This window comes from Achroia grisella, unplaced genomic scaffold (genome assembly GCF_030625045.1).
Source record: "Achroia grisella isolate CSIRO2021 unplaced genomic scaffold, CSIRO_AGI_Agris_v1 utg821, whole genome shotgun sequence".
In the NCBI taxonomy this organism is placed as follows: Eukaryota; Metazoa; Arthropoda; class Insecta; order Lepidoptera; family Pyralidae; genus Achroia; species Achroia grisella.
The window spans coordinates 738,487-760,395 of NW_026713035.1; the positions used below are offsets into that span (position 1 = coordinate 738,487).

Genomic DNA, 21,909 nt, shown 5'->3' on the forward strand with positions numbered 1-21,909 from the left:
TGTCTTATTCAGGCTTAATCAAAAATGTTTTTTACTCATCAATTTAAATGGGTGGATTTAAATAGGAATTAATTATTTAAAAGATAAACTATTTAACCGTCGAATTTCTTAGGCAGACTCTCTCTCTCTCATGTTAACGAAATCAATAAAGTAATAACGAATCTGATATTCCATATAAAAAGATGATATCAATGTTACCTTAATATTTATGACAAAAAGGTATTAAAAACTATATCGTAGAAGAAAAATAACTAAGGACTGATATAAAATGTGATGAAAAGAATTTGATTATGTATAAAATGTGATATACCTAATTATGATATTTTTTATAAATTGAGTAATATATAGATACTAAAGATAAAGTAATTTATCTTGCACTGTTAGGAGAATGTAAAGTTTAACCTATACATATCTACTTAGACATTTAATGTCCCAAAATTTAACCATTATTTGAATTATTTACATATAAAACAGGTACTTGAATGTAGATGTTTTATATATTGTTTAAATTATAATTTATTTACATTTATATATTACTACTAGAAAAGAACTTTCTAATAGTGTAAGAGATTACAGATACACAGTATAAGCCCAATAGTGAATGTATACAATATTATATAATTTAAATTTCACATTCTTTTCAAAAGTTACCGAAATAAGACAATTTAAAAAATAAGCAATGGAAATACTATTCTCGATTTATTAGGTTATGATTTCTATTGTCTCACAAAACTAGTACTTATGTAGTATTTTAATTGAATTCACTATTATAATTAATAAAATACAAATAGTGTGCGTGTGCAGGTACTTATAAATTTGAATAATTGTAAATAATAATATATGTTAAGTTATATAATAATATTAAGCTTTTTTTTTATCTCATACCGATATTCTAAGGAAGTCAGAAGAAATATTTAAATTAGCTAAAATCATTGTTGTAATAAAAGTTATTCTCCGAATTATACCTAAACCATTTGATACTCAAGCGAAGGCAAAGAATGGCCAAAATAAAAGAACCTCTTAAAAAATAATATATTTATTTAAAAAGTATCAACGCAAGGATGCAATATAAAAATATACGAGTACATTTATGAACTTCTATTTCTGTTTTACATTTTCAGAACATAGCAACACCACTTAAAATATATGTTTATGTTTTATGTATTAAAAAGATTGTAATCAGTTTATTTTTACTTTCGTTTTCATATTGATTGTGAGTTGCTTATACATGTCTAATAATTTCATATATTAAAACAGATCTTTCACAATATAAGCAATTTATTTGTAAAATTTATGTCAATCTATACATAGTTTATCTATACCGATAACCCATAAACAAAAGGCATCATCAGATAATCGATAGATAGAGTTAAAGATGTAGAATTTGAATTTGAATTAAAGTCAAACAGTATCTACGGTGTCACATGCTACTTACTGATAGCAGAATTTTTTTCAAAACATTAATAGTAGAAAATATATAATATATATATAAAAGACAATACTACAATAGTTAAAATTATTTTTAGCACGTTTGCGTTATTATGAAAAAGGAACTAAATAATTAAGTGAATACCTTTAGACGGTACACAATATTTCATATTTCCTATAAGCTATTTCACATTCAGCAAAAGATATGTACAGGACATTGTGGGTGGAGTGAATCTGTAAAAGAAATTAAAAGTCTATTTGTCAACCCGCTCAAAAATGGGGACTTGTAATTAATGATCCACCGGCAAATTTGTCTACTTTTTGAGTTAAAATTATTTCATAACACATCTTTGTAAAATTTCATAAAGTCGCAAAGTAAACAACAACAACAGACAGATTTCGCATTTATAATATTACTATGAATAAATAGATGAAAATTTGTTAAAATACTCACAACTGTAAATTGAATGAATTTGTTATACAAATAAATTATACCCTAGACAAAAACAGGATACCTTTTTCCTCAAATTCACGCAGGCTGAAACCAGGGATGCAGGTAGTCTACAATATTTGTATTATTATCATAATCGCATAATACTAATATTATAGAGGGAATTATTTTCTTCATAATGGTTCTTTTTTAAACATGCTTGGCCGATTTTAATAATATTATCTATTTGAAAGTACAGAAAGCAATATAATCAGCAAATAATATAAGTCGTAGTCCACGGGTAGAGCGCTTCGAAATATAACTAGTAATTAATAAGATGCATACCTTGCCAGGTGTCAATGATCCCTTATGTTTAGCTCTGCCCACAAACAAAGGTTCTCCTGCTGACGTTTTACCCGCTACGATAGCTTTAGGTACTAATGCACCATTTCCACTCTGCACCCATCTCACTTTTTCCGGACGAGCACATAGCACCTGTAACGTTTAATAAGGCAATTTTTACTAAATCGAGAAGAATCTCTAGTGTATAATATACTTATTTTATATTCTGTACCACAGCGTAGGTTGGGATGTTTACCATTACAAATTATTACAATCTTGTAGAAAGGCTCTGTTGATGTTTACCTAACGCAGTAGATAACTCAATCCGAATTTCTGATAAAGATTTGAAGTTAGTGCAATGAACAGTTATAAGTCTCTTCAAGGTCTTATATAAATTTAGTAATAGTTAATTTCTTTAATAACTAGATGACACTTTTCTACATATAATAAAGTACTAAAATTGTGACTATGAGAAAAACTTGTCTGTCTTAAGGTTTGAATAAAATTTGCAGGAGGACACCATTAGGATGAAATTTTCACAGATTTCGTTTCGGAAAATGACCTTCCATAATCATCGGAAGGTGGTTTTGTATTATGAGATTCATAGGATGTCATTGTTTTATTTTATTTTCAAGATATTCCGTTTGAAGCTCCTCCGATCCTTGCTATTTTATAGAGGTGACAAGAGACCTTACTTTAGAACTGTAAAAAAATCCGGGTTTGAATATTATAGCACTATAACCAATAGGGTATGATGGGTGTGTTTAATTATAAATATGATATAAGCCAGAGATAATGATTCACAATATAACATTAGGCACTCTATAGCAATGAATCAACAATTTATCTTTTTTTCCATATGTTTATTTTCAGAAATGTTTGTAACTATTCACGTTAGGTATACAAGTACGTAGCTTATGGTATGGTATGACTCCTATGAGTATTTAGCGTTTCATTGCTTTTGTTTATTGAAATAGGAGAAACGTCACCTTAAGCCCATCTAAAAAAATTATACCTACACATTGTCGTGTTATCTAGTATCAGTTAATTAGCTAGAGTTAATTAGTCATAATACAGAGCAAAATGTAATAATGTAGAATTTAATATAACAATGTAGAATAAATAACCACCTCAATATCTTGCACAGAGTACTCTTTACCCCCCCAAGGAATGTAAGCGGTATGATGTTTGATGGCCAGTTTTCCAGGTATCAAGCCTCCTTTATGCCAAGCTCGGATCACTCAGAGAGAGCTCCTATCGTAACCTTCATAGCCTGCAACAACTGCCCACTCTACGAGCGCGGCTGCACTAGTTGGATTGGCATGAATCCACTCCACTACCGCTAAAAAATAGAAGTTTTATTTTACAATAACACTGATAGTTCACAAGTACTGCGATGTCTTGGTATAGAATGTAAATATGATTATAATAGAAAATACTTTTTTTTCGAATCAGTGATGTCTTGTATAAGAATGCTTTGGCTAGCAATACTATCTTCTAGAACCTGTTTTAAATTTGAAAATATCCATTGTCTTCCAAACTCATTTATTTTGTCTGTGTTATGGCAAAACTTACCTAATTAATTGTAAGTTAGCATTAGTATCAAGATAATAAGCGTAGTCGCTGTTTTGTAAGTCTAGGTAGAGTAAATTATTGGATATTTCTATTTTATAATTGCATATGCAGCTCACATTCGTTTCCTGAGTGTTTAAAATCGCTTTCTACAATAAGTATTATTGGTATTATCCAGAAGTCATCGATAGTAAAACTTTCTTAGTATCTGGTCTATGTTGACTAAAAGTTCTTTCATTGTCGCATTTTATTTAGAACAATTGCAGTAGTCTAAATATTCAAATAAAATAAATCAAAAGATCAAAAGATTTTTCTAATGCCAGCACACATTTTATAAGAAATAATAGCAATAACAATGCTACATGCATTGTTATTGCTATTATTGCTTATAAAATGTGTGTAACTTATTACACACTTTTTCGTTTATAGTTAGTTTTGATATTGGTAATTTTATTATTTGTTTTTTATTTTAAGTCCGGTTTTATAATTTTTGATGATATATCAGTACATTGGTCGTTTTTGAGAATTAATATCTCAGATCAGACAACTGTTGCGTTTTTTTGTTTTACGCCATCTAGTGACAACTTGGTGAAGCCCATTCGTTCTCCCGCATTAACACAAGGTAGTATTTCGGATTCCGACTTTGTGGATTATTATATTTATTTGTGACATTCTCAATGTTTGTAACGTTTATATATGCTTTCTTTTAGATATTCAACAAACTCTATTAAAAGTACCGCACCCACAGATTATAGTAGGTAGAAGCGGTGTCTGTTCCAACCTCGAAATAGGTAAACTCATCGAAACTCCGAGCCATACCATAAAAGAAAGTTTCCAATCACATGATTAAATACTAAGGTTACTTAAATTTTGTAAACATCGTCTTTCAGTTTCATATTCTTTTCTCCCAAGAATAGCCATTAACTGATTAACTGGTACCAACTATGCCAAAGCTTTTACAAATAGCAATTATATGGTATTGACAACTATAATATATTATTGCGCAATTTTTATAGCAAATGTATTTCAATATACTGACTGACCTGGCTATGTATTGCTGTCTCAGTAGTTCTAATAATGGATCTATAGATTACGTACTGGAACATCGTTTCGTGAGGTTTTACTTTTTATAAAGATACGTAGGTACTATAATTAAAGTTTTCATTATTACTTTTCTACTAGTGCTGTGTGTAAGATTTTATGTACCAATATTTCACCAATTATATTGTACCAATTTTCACTTCTATTTCGTAATGATTTCATGATAGTATTACAGTTACTCAGACGGAATTCTAATTATTATTACAAGGCACTTTAAGATATAAATATATTAGATACTTACATCCTGACATTATGGTAATAAAATTCTCTCCGATCACAATTTAAATAAAGATATCGATCGGCTTTCTCAAAACAGGCAGTAGGTACTTGTATCACTTGTTTGTGAACTTGTCACGTAACTAAACAAATATTGAACAACTGAAGAGATATTATCTTGAGAATAACAATTTTGTGTTTCTATTTTGGAGCTGTATTAATAGATTAGCAAATTAAATATATGAAAGATGAATTTTAGTTATTTTTTCCAAAAAATAATTATTTTAATTAAATAGTTTATAATTATATTACAGTACACTACTTAAGTGACAAGAGGTAATTTATACATTTAACTATGGTTTATTGGCTCATAATAGGTAAAATGTTAGGTCAAACTGTAACTATATTATGTTGAATAAATAAAGGAAAATTATTTAAAGTTAATATTTTTTTTAAATATATAAAAATCAATAGAAACTTCACCACAAATTAAAAACTAATTAATGGGATGTTATTAGTAGATCAATTACTTCAGGATCAAAGAATATAGTACTGAAGAGTTCGGGATTAATTACAAAATGTCATAAAGATCGGTTTCACTCCAATTATCATTCTTAATTTACGTTCCGTTACGCGCATCTGACTATCTTGGTACATGTTTTCAACGCACTTCAACATATAATACATATGTCAGGAAACAAATAAGTAGCGATACCTCTTCAATTACATATTATCTCTTAGTGCTACAGCGATTGGCCTGTGCAAGCACGCTGTCGATACACGTTTTCCAATTGCAATTAAGAAAATCGTGAGATTTCGATAAGTGAGCTAGCCTGCGTGCCAAAATAAAAGCGGGGCTCAGCCGTAAAAAGAAGAAGACAGTGCCGGTGGCTTCGACACCACCAGCCACCAACCAAAAAAATTTGTATTTTATTGCTTAACGTATACGTTAAGCAATAAAATATAATGATATTAAGCTTTTTTATTTCTTTCATACGGAAATTGTAATGAAACCTATAGAAATATTTAAGTTGGCTAAAATCATTGTACATCAATGATTTTAGCCAACTTAAATATTTATTTTCGTAATTATACCCCACCTAATAATTAGGTATATATATAGGTTATATATATATAGGAAGAGTATTATGTAAAGGAAATAAAAATAACGTCTGAAAAATAAAATATTTATTTAAGAAGATACAATGCTAGGATGCAATAAAAAAATATATGAGTACATTTATAAAGTTCTATTTCTCTTTTACATTTTCAAAGCATTTAAATATTACTAAAAATATATGATTATTTAACATTAAGGAGATCTAATTTTCTCGTATCGATTATGAGATACTTGCACATAATAAATATAAACAGATCTTTTACAGTAGGTAGGTATAACCACATTATTTAATAAATCTACAAACGTCACTAAGTTGGTATTTTATCCTCTTACAATTACTTCAAATTCAAGTTCTGCATCCAGACTAATGTGGACGTTGAAAAGTCAACATTAGGTTTAACTCTATTGATTATCTAATAATGCCTCTTGTTTAGATTTCAACACGTGTCAAAATAGTTGGTCGGTATAGAATACATATGCAAACAATATCTATGGTGTCACATGCTACTGATAGCAGATCTTCATAAACTCATTAACGTCAGGAAAATATATGGTATGTACATATAATGACGACACTACTATAGTTAAAATGATTTTAGCACGTTCGCGTTTTTATGAAAAAGTAATGAAATAACTGAATACTTTTAGACGGTACACAATATTTCATATTCTCTATAAGCGATTTCACATCCAGCAAAAGATATGTACAGGACATTGTGGGTGGAATGAACCTGCAAAAGAAATTAAAAGGCTATTTGTCAACCCACTCAAAAATGTGGAATAAAAAAGCAGACATATTCGTCGCTGGTCATTAATTACAATTAACGACAAACCGCGAATATGTCTGTTTTAGTGTTAAATTTCATAAAGTCGTGTAACAACGACAATAACAGAGAGATAGACTCTCACATTTATAATATTACTATGGATAAATGGAAGAAAATTTGTTAAACTACTCAGAACCATAGATTGATAGAATTTGTTACTGACATAGATTAATATAGGATATGAATTTTTCCTCAAATTCACGCAGGCTGAAACCAGGGATGCAACTTGTCTACAATATATGTATTATTATCATAATCATATAATATCTACTAATATTATAGACAGAATTAGTTTGTTCATAATGGATTAATTTAAATATTCTTGACCGATTTTAATAATGTTATCTACATATTTGAAAGTACAGAAAACAACATAATCAGCAAGTAGTAGGTATAAGTTGTATACCACGGGTGCAGCGCTTCGAAATATAAATAGTAATTAATAAGAGCTGGCATACCTTGCCAGGTGTCAACGATCCCTTATGTTTAGCTCTGCCCACAAACAATGGTTCTCCTGCTGATGTTTTACCCGCTACAACAGCATTAGCTACTAATGCACCATTTCCACTCTGCACCCATCTCACTTTTTCCGGGCGAGCACATAGCACCTGAAGAGTTTAATAATACAAATTTAACTTAATTAAGAAGAATTCCTGGTGTATAAGATACAAGCTTTTATTTCGTACCACAGCGCAGGATGCGGTGACCATATACTATTTAAAATTATTACAATCTTGTAGAAAGGCTTTGGTGATGTATACAGTAGATAACGCAATCATATCAGTGTTTTATTATATTTTAAAGATATTCCGTTTGAAGCCCCTCATCCTTGCTATTTTATAGGGGTGCCAAGACACCTATACTCGGGGAACTATTGATTGTATTTGAGAGAAAACAATCTTATTTTCGAACTGTCTAAAAATGCGGTTTTGAATATTATAGCAACCAACCAATATAATAGGTATGTTTAATTATAAATATGATAGAAGTCAGATATATTGATTCATAATATAACATTAGGCACTCTATAGCAATGAATCAATAATTTATCATTTTATTTATAAGTCTATTTTCAGCAAAGTTTTTAACCATTGTACTGATGATTTAGACCACCTAACGTAAGCAACGTCATGATTTTAAATTTTATGCAAAGGAAGCTAAAAATTATGGGTATTTCGAAAAATGAAACTAAACAATATGATATAGGTACCGAAAATAATCACAGTTATGCTAGAGGTACCTATAGAAGGCTGGAATAATTCCGACGAATAGAGAAATGTATAGATATATCATTAAAAGTTAGAATGTGAGAGGGGTTAGGGGACGGGAAGGGGAATTTGAGTTCTAAATTTATCAATCTAAAGCGAAAGAGAGTTGAATGGCAGTATTTAGCATTCCATTACCGTTGTCTATTAAAATAGAAGAAAGAGGTCATACCGCAGAGTATAAAAAATATTATATTATTATTCATATCGAGTTAAGTTATTATCAGTCCACAGTTAATTAATCATAATACAGAACAAAACATAATAATATAGAATTTAATATAACAATATATGTAGAATAAATTAATACCTCAATATCTTGCACAATGTGTTCTTTACCCCACCAAGGAATGTAAGCCTTGTGATGTTTGATGGCCAGTTTTCCAGGTATCAAGTCTCCTTCATGCCAAGCTCGGATCACCCAGAGAGCGCTCTTATCATAAGCTTCATGGCCTGCAACAACTGCACTCCCTACGAGACTGGCTGCAGCAGTAGGATTGGCATGAATCCACTGCACTACCGCTTAAAATAGAAGATTTATTTTGAAATAATAATGCTATTTAGTTATGTAAACATAGCTAGTAAAATCTTGCACGCACATATTTATTTAAAAAAAAAAACAGGCAATATCTACTTATATATCTACCTAATATACAATACATATTAAGCATGGACAGACCGAAACTTACTTATTGGTAATACAGTAGATAAGTACCTATCCTGTTAACCTAATTAGGCACTAAGTTGCTCAAAAAGTAGATAAATCTTATTGGATATATATTTTTGTCATGTTTTTATGGTTTATTCTCATTTATTAAGCTAATTCTACTAACTAATATGATAAAATGAGTTTATTTATATGTTAGCTAACGTATTCCTAATTGACTCAATGAATGGGTTCAAGCAATCATGATATTTGATATTCCAAAAGTCTGTAACAAAAGGATAGCCATTATATGGTATTAGCAACTGACTAAGAAGAAAAGAAAAGAAATTAAAACAAAAGGCCTGTATTTTATGAAAAAAATCCAAAGAGAGGGAAGTCTTCCAAAAATGTGTTAGCGATAACATAGCAAGGAAATATAAATTGCTTCATATGGGTAAGACTTTTATGCCAAAGAGAGAACCAGTACATTGATTCTAAAGTCTGATATCAAAATTCGTGTATATAATAACTAAAAAACAATAATTATAATTTTTAAATGGTTTGATTTATATATATTAGAATAAAAGATTATTACCATTATAATAAAAGTTTAATATGATTATTAAGAATTTCTAATCGGCTGTGTACAGCTATTAAAAGGCTGTAAAGTGTTTTAAGTTGCGGTTTTGTTAATTAGGAACCTTATGCAAAAATGAATAAATAAGTACGATGTACCAAAAACATTGCTTATGATTTTATAAACCTAAATTGTATCTATATCGTCATTTAGGGAACACAGACATCATTCCGTAAACAACTCATCCCTTCCGGGAACAACACTAAACTCACAGATAATTTATGACACGATTATTTTAGATATTTAAAAAAAAACTCTAATAATATTAAAACATGCCGAACTTCTCACACCTAGATATAGCATATTAATTAGAAATACCTCTATTGTGTATATAACACAATAGAGGTATTTCTCATATTTAAATAATTTAGACAAAAAAATAGTCATAATATTACCATTTACACTATATTTTGCTATTTAACATCTTTATTGGGAATTTTATTACATTTCTTTAATTTATATGTATAAGTAACATAGATATATCCGCTCGATTGAAGAATAAAAAAAATAAATACTTATGTCATAATTTAATATTATTATAAACCTTATAAAAACGTGCCCGTAAATATTGTTTAAACATAAGTTTATGGATCATTTAGGTTGATCATCAAAGTAATAGTTGCTGGGTAAATTCATCATAAAACAGAATTTGGAATTTGCCACCTTGGTGATTTTGACCCATAAATATATTAGATACTCACATCCCGACATTATGGTAAAAAAACAATCTCCCCGTCCACAAATTAAATAAAAATATCGGCTCTCTCAAAACAAAATAATTGACTGAACTTTGTAACACTTGCTTGTGAACTGAACTAGATAAATTTTAACCAATTTTTTTATTCAGTAAACAATTTAGTTACGCGTTTATATTTGTGTACCTACCTGTAGTTGTGCCTGCGACTTCGTCCGCGTAGGACAGCGACCTTAACAAAGTTTAAAAAATGACGAATTTCCGTACAAACTTACATTCCCTTTTTTACTTTATTCCTTTGAGGAGAACATTTTTACAAACTTTGAATGTCAGATTTATTTATCTTAAATCAACAACCTTAAAAATAAGTTTCAAGCTTCCAGCGTTATAAACCAGGATACTTCGATACATACTTTTTCTTTATTTATATTTAATCAACAGCCTAAAAATAAGTTTGACTCTATCTGTAAAAATAACGATACTTCCATACAACCTTTCATCTACTCTTTCTCAGGGTCTAGACTATCGTGTACGAAATTTCATTTAAATCGGTTGAGTAATTTTGGTATGAAAGCGAGACAGACAAACAGTTACTTTGGTTTTATATATTATTAAGGAAGGATTTATATATTAGTAAGGAAGAATAAGGATGTAGATACTATTATTATAACATGTCTAGTCACAAACTATATATAAATTAGAACTGTTGCAAATGGTACGTACCAAATATACAGTACCCGGTACGGTTTTTGTACTGACGCTCTTCTGATTGGTGTTCCATATATCCTGGTGATGATATGATATATTTTGCATTTTTAACTTTACTAAAATAAATATAATTTCGCTTGTAAACGAAAAAACATATGTTGAAATCTGCCTATCATAGAAAATTGCGTGAAATAGTAATTTCAGTCATTCTTAGTAAATGTTATGCCTATTCTATTATATGGAATAAATAGAGGAATGTTATTTAAAGACAACCATTTTTTTAATAAATAATAATCAATAGGAATACCACCACATATTAAAAACAATATAATTGATAGTGATTAGTAGATCAACTACTTCGAGATTAATTACAAAATGTCATAAAGATAAAGTACGCGGTTTCACTCCAATTATCATTCTTAATTTACGTTCCGTTACACGCATTTGACTATCTTATTACATATTTTCAATGCGACACCTCATCACAAATTATTACGACACGACACTCATAACGTAACAGCTGTGACGTGATTGATACCCATCCCGCTACAAAATTAAAAGACGTTTCTTTTAGGTAATTATGGTTGGTATTAAATTATCATCATTTATCACCTGGAAGACAGACGTCCAGTGCTGAACAAATGCCTTTCCGAAAGATCTCCACGACGGTCGGTTGACTTCCAGCGATTGTAATCACGGTTAGGTACCATTAATTGATTGCATAGATTAATAACTCTGTATAATACATAATTTATGTAATATTTGACCTGCACAACATAATTTTTGTTGTTACTGTACCAACAAAATCTTTGACGCGCAAATACAATTCAAACCTGATTTTAAATTTGTTATGTTTTTATATATTTATTTGTTATCATTTTCACTTTATTTTACACCTTCCTTGTTGATTTATTTTAGTACTAGCTGTTCGTTCGCGTTGAATAGTACCAAATGAACAAAAAATATTTAATACTCTAACAAAAAACACTGTTCTAGTTTAGAAAATGTCGAATTTCCATACGAACTATGTCATTTTTATTTATATATTAATACATAATAAACAGCTTAAAAGATAAGTTTCCAGCTTCTAGCTTTAAAAATGACGCTACCTCCATACAACATTGCATCTCCCCTTTCAACCCTTTTTTCGCATAAAAAAGTAGCCTATGTCTTTCTCAGTACTACCAAATTTGATTTAAATCGGTTTAGTAGTCTTGGCGTGTAAGCGCTACAGACAGACAGACAACAGTCACTTTCGCAATTATAACATTAATAAGGATTTAATTATGTTATAATTTATAATCAATATCTTTTAAAATATTTCTTTAACTAACCTTATATATTCTAGTCAATTAACCAAAAATTTTATAAATTTTGACACAGTAGGTACTGTTGCATAGAAATAATGAAAATGGTTCATACTGAGTTTAAAGGTATGAAGTTCACATGGTACGTCTAGCGAGTACTTTGTGAACATTTCACTAACGATATTTCAATTAATATATTAACTATATTATTTTATTGACGGGAAATAGCGTATTTTTCAACCCATATACATTGTAATGAAGTGTAAAGAAATATTTAAATTATGATACGGTAAAAAAAAACTAAAATAATTCTTGTAATAAAAGTTATTCTCCTAATTATACCTAAACCTACCTTGATACTCATCCAAAGAAAAAGAAATGGCCAAATGAAAAGAACATGTGAAAAATAACATATTTATTTAAAAAGATTCAATGCAAGGATGCAATATAAAAATATACGAGTACATCTAAAAAGTTATATTTCGCTTTAACATCGAAACATTGAAATACCAGTAAAAAATATATGCTTATTAAACATTAAGAAGATCTAAACAGTTCTATTACTTTTATCTCTTATCGATTATGAGATACTCGTACATATCTAATAATATCATATATTATGAACAGATCTTTTACAGTATAACCACCTTATTTTGAAAAATCAACAACGTCAATAAATCACTTAATATGTATTTTGTCCACTTACAGTTACTTGAATTCAAATTCTGCATCTAGACTAGTCTGGACGCCTAAAAGTCAATACTAGTCAATATGGGTTGTCGGTATAGACATACAATATCTATGATCTCACATGCTACTGATAGCAGAATTTCTTTCGACACCATTAACACTACAAAAATTTCTTTAAAAACCATTAACATCAGCAAAATACATATATTAAATAAATAACTGAATACTTTTAGACGGTACACAATACTTCATATACTCTATGAGGTACTTCATTTCCAGCAAAAGATATGTACAGGACTTTGTGGCTAGGGTGAACCTGTAAAAGAAATTAGGGTTATTTGTAAACCCACTCTAAAGTAGGGTAGTTGTAAGGATGAAAATTGATTAAACTACTCAGAACGGACAATAGATTACAATTTGGAACACCAATAGATTATGCCCTAAATTAACATAGGATACCTTTTTTTTCAATATTCACGACTGAAGCCAGGCTATACAGCTAGTCTATATTTGTATTATTATTATAATCTCTACTAATATTATAGACATAATTTGTTTGTTAATTTTGAATAATTTTAAAACTAATTTATTTTTATTTGACCAATTTTAATAATGTCATCTATTTGAAAGTACAGACAGCAAGGTAATATGCAAGTAATATAGGTTGTTTTTCACGGGAACAGCGCTTCGATATATAATTAGTAGTAAGTAGTTAGATTAATCATACCTTGCCAGGAGTCAATGATCCCTGCTGTTTGGCTCTGCCCACAAACAAAGGTTCTCCTGATGATGTATTACCCGCTGTAATAGCATTAGGTGGTACTGCGCCATCTCTACTCTCCACCCATCTCACTCTTTCCGGACGAGCACATAGCACCTGTAACATTTAATAAGGCAAACTTAATTAAATGAAGAAAAACATATAATAAAATAGTAAAATTGTTTCGATCCGAAAACTGTCTTATTGTCTGTGATAAGGTTTAAGTAAAATCTGCAGGACAACATTTGGATGAAATTGTCACAGAATTCATTTCGCTAAACTAGAACTATCGGAATGTGATTTTTTATTTACCACTCAGTGTTTTATTTTATATTCAAGCCATTGCAAATTGTAACAAGACGCCTGAGCTTAGGGAACGATTGGCTATATGAGAGTAAACAACTTAACTTTCCAACTGCCGAGAATTACTTTTTGAATGTTATAGCACTATAACCTATCTATAGGATATAAATAATGATTACATAACTTAGATAGACATATACCTATAACCATAAAAGAATGACGAGTCTCCACGAATATAATCTACCTAAATATAGAAGAGCATTTACGCACAATAAATACTTTATTCAAAATAATTTACGCGAACAATCAAGATTAGGTGAAGTGATCAAGGGATGTTTAATTATAATAATAATAATAATAAACCCAGGACAATTCACACAGCGCCATCTAGACCCAAATTAAGCTAGCTAAAGCCTGTGTTATGGGTACTAGATAACTGATACAAATACATAGATATATTTTTTTTCGTAAATACATACATATTATACATAGACCGATACAAACAATCATATTCATGAATACAAATGTTTGTACCGTGCGAGGAATCGAACCCGCGACCATCGGACATAAGTGCTAAACCGCTAGACCACCGAGGTCGTCGAATTATACATATGATATAAGCTAGAGATAACGTATAAGATAGATAAAACATTCAATAATATGAATCATAACATATCATTAACAATTCATAACAATGAATCAACTATTTATAATATGTTTTTCATCAGTCTATTTTGTGCCATGTTTGTAACTATTATTACTCGCGTTAGGTACGTGGTAGTAGGTAACTTATGGTAATGAGCAAACATGGGAATTTCTCAATAATCATTCAATCTTTTTACGCATTATGTAGACTTTATACAAAGCCTGCGTTTGTGTTACCCATTTTTGCCATAAAGTAACTCAGTTAACAAGCAGTGTTGCAGCTGAAGGTTATTGCAGTGAAATTTAAGAGTACAGAGACATGAACCATACAAGCCACCTAACAAGCTAATAATAGTTAACTTTAAACTGCTGTAGTTTAAAGTTAACTATTATTAGTTTATAGTTAATTAATTTTAATGTAGATCAAAATAAAATAATGTACTATAAGTAAATATAATAAATAACTACCTCAATATTTTGCACAGAGTTTTCCCTACCGCCCCATGCAACATAAGCAACACGATGTTTGATGGCGAGTTTTCCAGGTATCAAGTCTCCTTCATACCGAGCTCGGATCACCCAGAGCGGGCTCCCATCGTGACCTTCATAGCCTGCAACAACTGCCTTGTCCACGAGCGCAACTGCACCAGTTGGATTGGTATGAATCCACTCCACTACCGCTGAAAAATAATTTTTTTTGTTGTGCAATAACAGTGTTATTTCAGTGGTTTACTTTCCCATGAGTCACCATTTGTGCAATTAGCTAACTCTTTCGCTTGCAAGCGTACATTTATTTTTAGATGAAAACAGGTAAATAACTATGTAATATAAAGGGTGAACAGAACAAAGAACAGTTATAGGATACTGGTAATACAGTAAATATCCTGTTAACCCAATAAGTCACCTTTCCCAAAAAGTACAGTATCATTTTGTTATGTTATTATGATTCAATCTCACTTATTAAGGTAATCCAACTCACCAATATCATAAATGTTAAAATATATTTGTTGTATATCAATCATATCATACAATACATGTATGTATTTACTATGTGACTATCAAATTGACTGGGATAAAAGCTTGTATTCTAACACAGGCTTTTATCCCAGTCCATCTACAGATGTATATCTAGATTATACAGATGACTTCATAGGCAAAAATGAGTACGCTAATATAAATAATAACTCAGGACAATTCACACAGTTCCATCTAGTCCCGAACTAAGTAGAAATTGTGTCATGGAAAAACTGATAGAAATATTTTTATAAATACAATAATACATAGAAGATATTCAGACCAATACTGTTTGTATCACACTCATTAATACAAAAGTGGGCATTGTGGGAGAATCATACATTTGACCATATTAAATAAGGGGGTGTGCCACAGTAAAGAAGAGTTTTAATAGATTACTGACAACTGATGTCATATATCTTATCATTAATTTATTTTAATATCATTTAATAAAAATAATTAACTTACATGTTAATGCTTGTGGTGTTACAATGGGATACCCTGGTTGCTGTGGGGTTACATTTGGATAACCCATATGCTGCGGAGTAACATTTGGGTAACCAGGTTGCTGAGGAGTCACACTTGGAACACCAGGGTAACCATAGCCTGGTGCTGATGGTTGTGGTGCTGAAGGTTGTGGTGGAACAGGATATGACATTGCACTAGGAGGGGGGTTGCCTGGTGCAGGTTGACCTGGTTGATTTGTGTATGGATTGAATCCAATCTGATAAGGACCTTGGTTGGGGGCAGGGTACCCTGGGTAGCCTGCCTGTCCTGGTGGTGGTCCATAATAACCAGGTTGCGTTGGTGTAGGATTAATTGGTGTTTGACCTGGATCTGAAAATGATTATGTTAGAAACAATTATATTATTGTAATTGCTATTAGTGAGAAAGTGTATATTAGAGATGAAACAGATAGCAGTTTGGCCAGATACCGGATACCGGAAATTCGGCCAACCATGTGATCGAATTAGGTATTCGACTAATAAATTCATTTTCTTTCTATAACAGTCCTTTACTATTGAGTGATTAAAAATTTAAAACTAAAACTATATTTATTCCTTAAGTAATTCTAAGACTAAATAAATAAAGCAAATAATTATTTCAAAAATATATTTTTTTACTCAGAAATTTTTTTAATATGGTTGGATGTCTATAGTGCCGAATAGTAGTTATCCGGTATTCGGCCAGATAGTATTAGACCGCCGGATACCGGATGGATAGTTACGGGATATCTGTTTCATCTCTAGTGTATACTCTGGAATTCTCATAAGAATGGTGAATCTTATATGATTTATGAAGAAGTAAAAAATCCCTTCAGGACATTTTGATTGATTTTCATATGTTAAAATCTCATACCTACAGACTTATATGAAAATGTCCATGACTAAAAATCTCATTCCCATTCAAGATTTGTTAATTAGAGGACATTTCTGGTCAATTAGAGGAATCATTTTCATTTGTATCTAAGGAAATAATTTTATTAGTAAATTCATTTATTGATGTTCGATTCTATGAAATGTCTATTAACTAAATTAAAAATTAGAAATGTAACAAATTAGTATAATGATATTTAAATGCAGGACATTAACTGGACCAATTTCTACTTCTATATTCCATAAAATTTTCTATTCTATACAGGAGTTTTATTAATGGCTATATTAAGCTGTATATTAATTCCGTAAAAATACAGTAAGTTATTGTATAGTCATTTATATTTTATTGATTGACTTAAATATATATTCTTTATGTATTTATGTTGATAGTGATATTTATTTCACTAGCCTCCAAGAGGGAAAATCCATCTTAACATATAAGTATATATTATTGCATACATGGTAGTATTTGAGGTCAGCCCAGTATGTCATCATCATTGTTTATTCTCTACCCATTATAACTAAGGGGCTGTTCAAGTATTACGTAAGCAGATTTATCACAATTATTTACCCCTCATCCCCCGTTGTCAGCAAAAGTAAGCAAAGCTCGTACCCCTCCCCCCATGCTTACGTAAACATTTCTGAATTAATGTATTGTTTTTTTAACAAAGACAATGTGAGGGTTGCCATTCGTGTAAAAAATTAAATAACGACCGATGACGTAATCATCATACAGACTCCCCCCCCCCCGGGGTCATCCAAATAAGCAAAGAAAAGAGCCCCCGCCCCCTATAGTGCTTACGTAATACTTGAACGTGCCCCTAAGCTTACTAACTATTTGAACATAGTCTTACAAAGAGTTTCATTTTTTTTTCCCTTTACACGAGGATACCCATTGACACATATCAAATATTCCTAGGTTTTTAAAAATAGCCCTTATATGGCACTGACAACTACCTTATCGTGTAGTTTTTTCAGCAAGTGTATTTAAATATATTAGCTGACCTGGCTATGTATGGCTGTCTGCTCAGTAGCTCTATTATCGAATTATGCAATTGGACCAAATTTCACACAAAAGAATCAAATCTATTCTAGCGTCGTAGTTTAGGTACAGGTATATAATATGACGATGTTTTCGTTTATATAATGATAAAAATAGTTATTATAATTGAAACGTGTTGATCATTACTGTATTGCTTCATTTAATAATGTGGTATCATATTCTACTATTGCGCTGTGGTAAGATTTTATATGCCGAAATATTGTTCCTTTGTTACGCATCTATTTCGTAATGATTTCATGATAGTAGTAGCTACTGACGGAATTCTAATAACAAAAAGCACTTAAAAATAGAAATAGATACTCACATCCTGACATTATGGTAAAAAATTCTCTCCAATCACAAATTACATAAAAATATCGGCTTTCTCAAAACAAAACAACTGGCTGAACTTTGAATTACTTGTCTCACATAAAAATAAATTTTAAACAATTGAAGAGATATTCTCTTCAGAATAACAATTTAATGTTCCTAATTCAGAGCTGTGATGTTAAATTAGCAAATTGAATAAATACACTAAAGTTAGTATGATATCAATCAAAGGTAAACGTGTTTACATTTGTGACTAATATTATGTATGTACTATTATTAAAACACGTCATGCACAAACTATATACAGATGCTAAAGAATACGTCACGTCAATGACAATGACAACTGTATCTGACAGACGATGAACATTTTTTTCAAATAATTCTTTACTCCTGACCGTGGATACAAGTCCTTCAGTCGAACATATTTTTTTTACAAATAACATAAATTAACAAAAATACAACCAATGTTGCCAAAGCTCCGTCCCGCGCTCCACCAAATTTAGGTTAAAAATATCAGTTTCTGAAGGAAACTTTTAATAAAGAAAAATAGGCCTGTAAGTACAATAATAGAAATAGCTAATCATATATAACGTGACCACAAGTTAGACAATAATTAGATTTTTCATTAATACCAGTATTACACACATATTGTTTTTTATGTCTTGTGGGATTCAAGACTTTCATTTAACCCAACTTTACATTTCCTTCGTCCATAGACCCTCATATCTATTCCCCCTCAAAATCGCACCACAATTTTTTTTTCTAATTAGGGAAAAACAGACTTGAGTAGTTGATATCTTTACACTATTGGCAGAATTTGCCAAAATTGCTTCAAAATTCGAACGTCGGACATCCCCATGAATCTAGCATACATCACTAAATAATCTATGAGAATAAATTATATAAGCTTATTTCAGTAGAATGTAAGCTGTGCAACTTATTTTTAACTGACTTTTATTATGTTGTGTTTTCTATGTGAACCCATTTTGAACCTTTTTTTATTTGAACACTGGTGTGTCTTATATGGGCCATATAAATTGGAACAATATCTAGAAGTTTTAAATTACCTAAGTTTATTAGAATAATAATAATTAGAACAATTACAGATATGTGGTACAAGTGTAGGCCTCCCACGCCCACCCCTCTCTCCCTTCTCGATGCATTGTTAGTAATGGCACTAGTGCTAGCAGTGTAGGTACGAGTACCATATCAAGCCTATCTTTATTCGATGTGTCCCTTGAAACCATCACCAGTTCCAGTTCCAGGTCCATTCTGATCCAAATTCTTGCTCTTCCTATCATCCACCACTAGTGTTCCACCATAAGCCAACGTTACCTCGAGTCTACCGTACAGTTGATGTAGGCGGCACATCATTGCGTTTATCATTTAAAATAAAAAAATCACAACTTGGTTTAATATTGTCATATTATATTTATACATTTTATTCATTAATTTTTATTTATCATAATTTCAATTAGGTACTGTTTGTGTGTTTGATTATGATTAGTTAAGAATTAAATTAACCGGGTGGAGGTTAAATTGACATTAGTACTAACGGCCTTATAGTGATGTACCATGTCGATCCAACCTGTAATCTTAATAATAATAATGATATTAATGCGAAAGTTTGTAAGTATGATGTATGTTGTGATGGTGTCCATGGGAAACCATCTGGAGGTCAATCTGACATGTTATATTTCCTACAATCCCCTTCCCCCTTTCCAAATCCCTCAATCCATTTCCTTTTCTTATACTATGAGTATTATATTTTATCCGACTGTGTACGAGTGAGCTAAATGTAGGTAGGTATGTGTAGACTTATAACGAAGAGTTCTTACAGAGTCAGAATATCAGAAAACCTATCTTTGTGGCAATATTTCACGATTATTTTAACATTTAAACTTAGCAAATTATTATATAACGTAGCAAATTCAAAATTACATTTCATCAATGTCACGTATTGCTTTAGAAAAGAATAGTTTGCGTAACTTTGATAAGGTCAAATAATCTTAACATGGGCTTTTTGGTTATTTTATTAGTCTTGAATATATTTGTAGAATAAAGGTTACCTATGTAAGGTAAAATTGGTCACGTGGGTCTTCAATTATAAGTTTTCAAAGTTTCAAATAACAGGGAGAATCACCCTTGAGAATTGACGCTACCACGAAACAAGGGTTGGTTACAGTTTATACATCTATGTATAGAACAAATTGTAAATTAACGTAAAATAGCTTTTACTCCATTAATTGTTCTAATATTAGTTTTGTTATAATCAAGAACAACATTTTGTTCGGTACATCATCGGAACTGAAATTATTCATCTAAAATGTCTAAAAATATAAAAAGTTTAATATATATATTGCGGACTATATTTATCAGCTATACTTTGATCTAATAGGATATCAAACATAAAAGTAATAGGTAGGTAGTAGCTAACTGTGCTATGTAATATTATATTATCTGTGATTTTGTGAGCGTATTGAGTAGGTCTGAGAATCGGCCAACATCTATTTTTCATCCCCCTAAATGTTAGGGGTAGTCAACCCCTAAATTTTTATTTTTTATTTTAAGGCAAAATAACGTTTGCCGGGACAACTAGTAATAAAATATAATTAGTAAAATTCCTACTTTGTCGTCCGTCTTTTTCTCGGGCGAATCTGTCTCTCCTCAATTGTTCCGTCTGTTCTAGTCACATCTTATAAGCGGCCAGTAACAGTTCTGTCAAAAGAGGCCGCAACATTATATTTTGTGTAAAATAAAATGCGATGAAAGTCCACACAATGTCCAATGTATCAATAAAATGGTAAAAATAGATTTCGATACATAGATACGTTACGTTTCGTACATAAACGTACGAGAGATATAAATCTACAGACATTAGTGATAATATTCAAATGGATATTGATTTTGTAGTCGCTAAAAATAATTATTATGATTGGAAACTTTGTTACAGTACTTTGTCTATGTCTATTACAGACATATACGTTATTTATACATATTTAAGTATAGGTCATTACTATCATCATGCATCAGGCGCGAAACTCTACGTCATTATATTAAAGGTTTTAGGGATTTCATAAATTTTATTATAGTAATGATAATACTGACGTCTCTAATAGAATAATAGAGAAATTGTCATTGTTATTCTATCTTAATAATACCTATTATAAACGCGAAAGTTTTTGAGTATGGATGTTTGTTAATCTTTCACGCAAAATCTAATGATTTTGATGAAACTTTACAGTAGCTTATGCATCCATCTTTTATATTAAAATTTAACGCGGGTAAAACCGCGGGCACAGCTAGTTATGTATAAACGCAAAATATGTGCCTACTCTTAGTGTGTCTATGTCTTTTTAATACGATATACCTAAACTGGCTGAAGCAACAGTGTACGAATGAGGAAGAGGTGGGTAGGATGAGACCGTAGGATATTACGTATGTAAACAAAATAGA

General features: G+C 30.6%; 1 protein-coding gene and 1 pseudogene across 1 annotated transcript; both read right to left on the bottom strand.

The window, feature by feature from the left end:
* Nucleotides 1-1,506: 1,506 nt before the first annotated feature.
* On the bottom strand, nt 1,507-5,349 carry LOC131851987 (uncharacterized; annotated as a pseudogene).
* A 913-nt stretch (nt 5,350-6,262) lies between these two features.
* On the bottom strand, nt 6,263-18,762 carry LOC131851940 (uncharacterized). Its single transcript, XM_059202500.1, has 9 exons — nt 18,449-18,762; nt 16,174-16,542; nt 15,160-15,371; nt 13,711-13,860; nt 13,216-13,299; nt 11,002-11,155; nt 8,612-8,823; nt 7,495-7,644; nt 6,263-6,940 (listed from the first exon to the last, which is right to left on the bottom strand). The coding sequence occupies exons 1-9, from the start codon at nt 18,456-18,458 to the stop codon at nt 6,854-6,856; spliced, it is 1,428 nt and encodes a 475-aa protein (XP_059058483.1). The 5' UTR covers nt 18,459-18,762; the 3' UTR covers nt 6,263-6,853.
* Between the last annotated feature and the right edge of the window lie 3,147 nt (nt 18,763-21,909).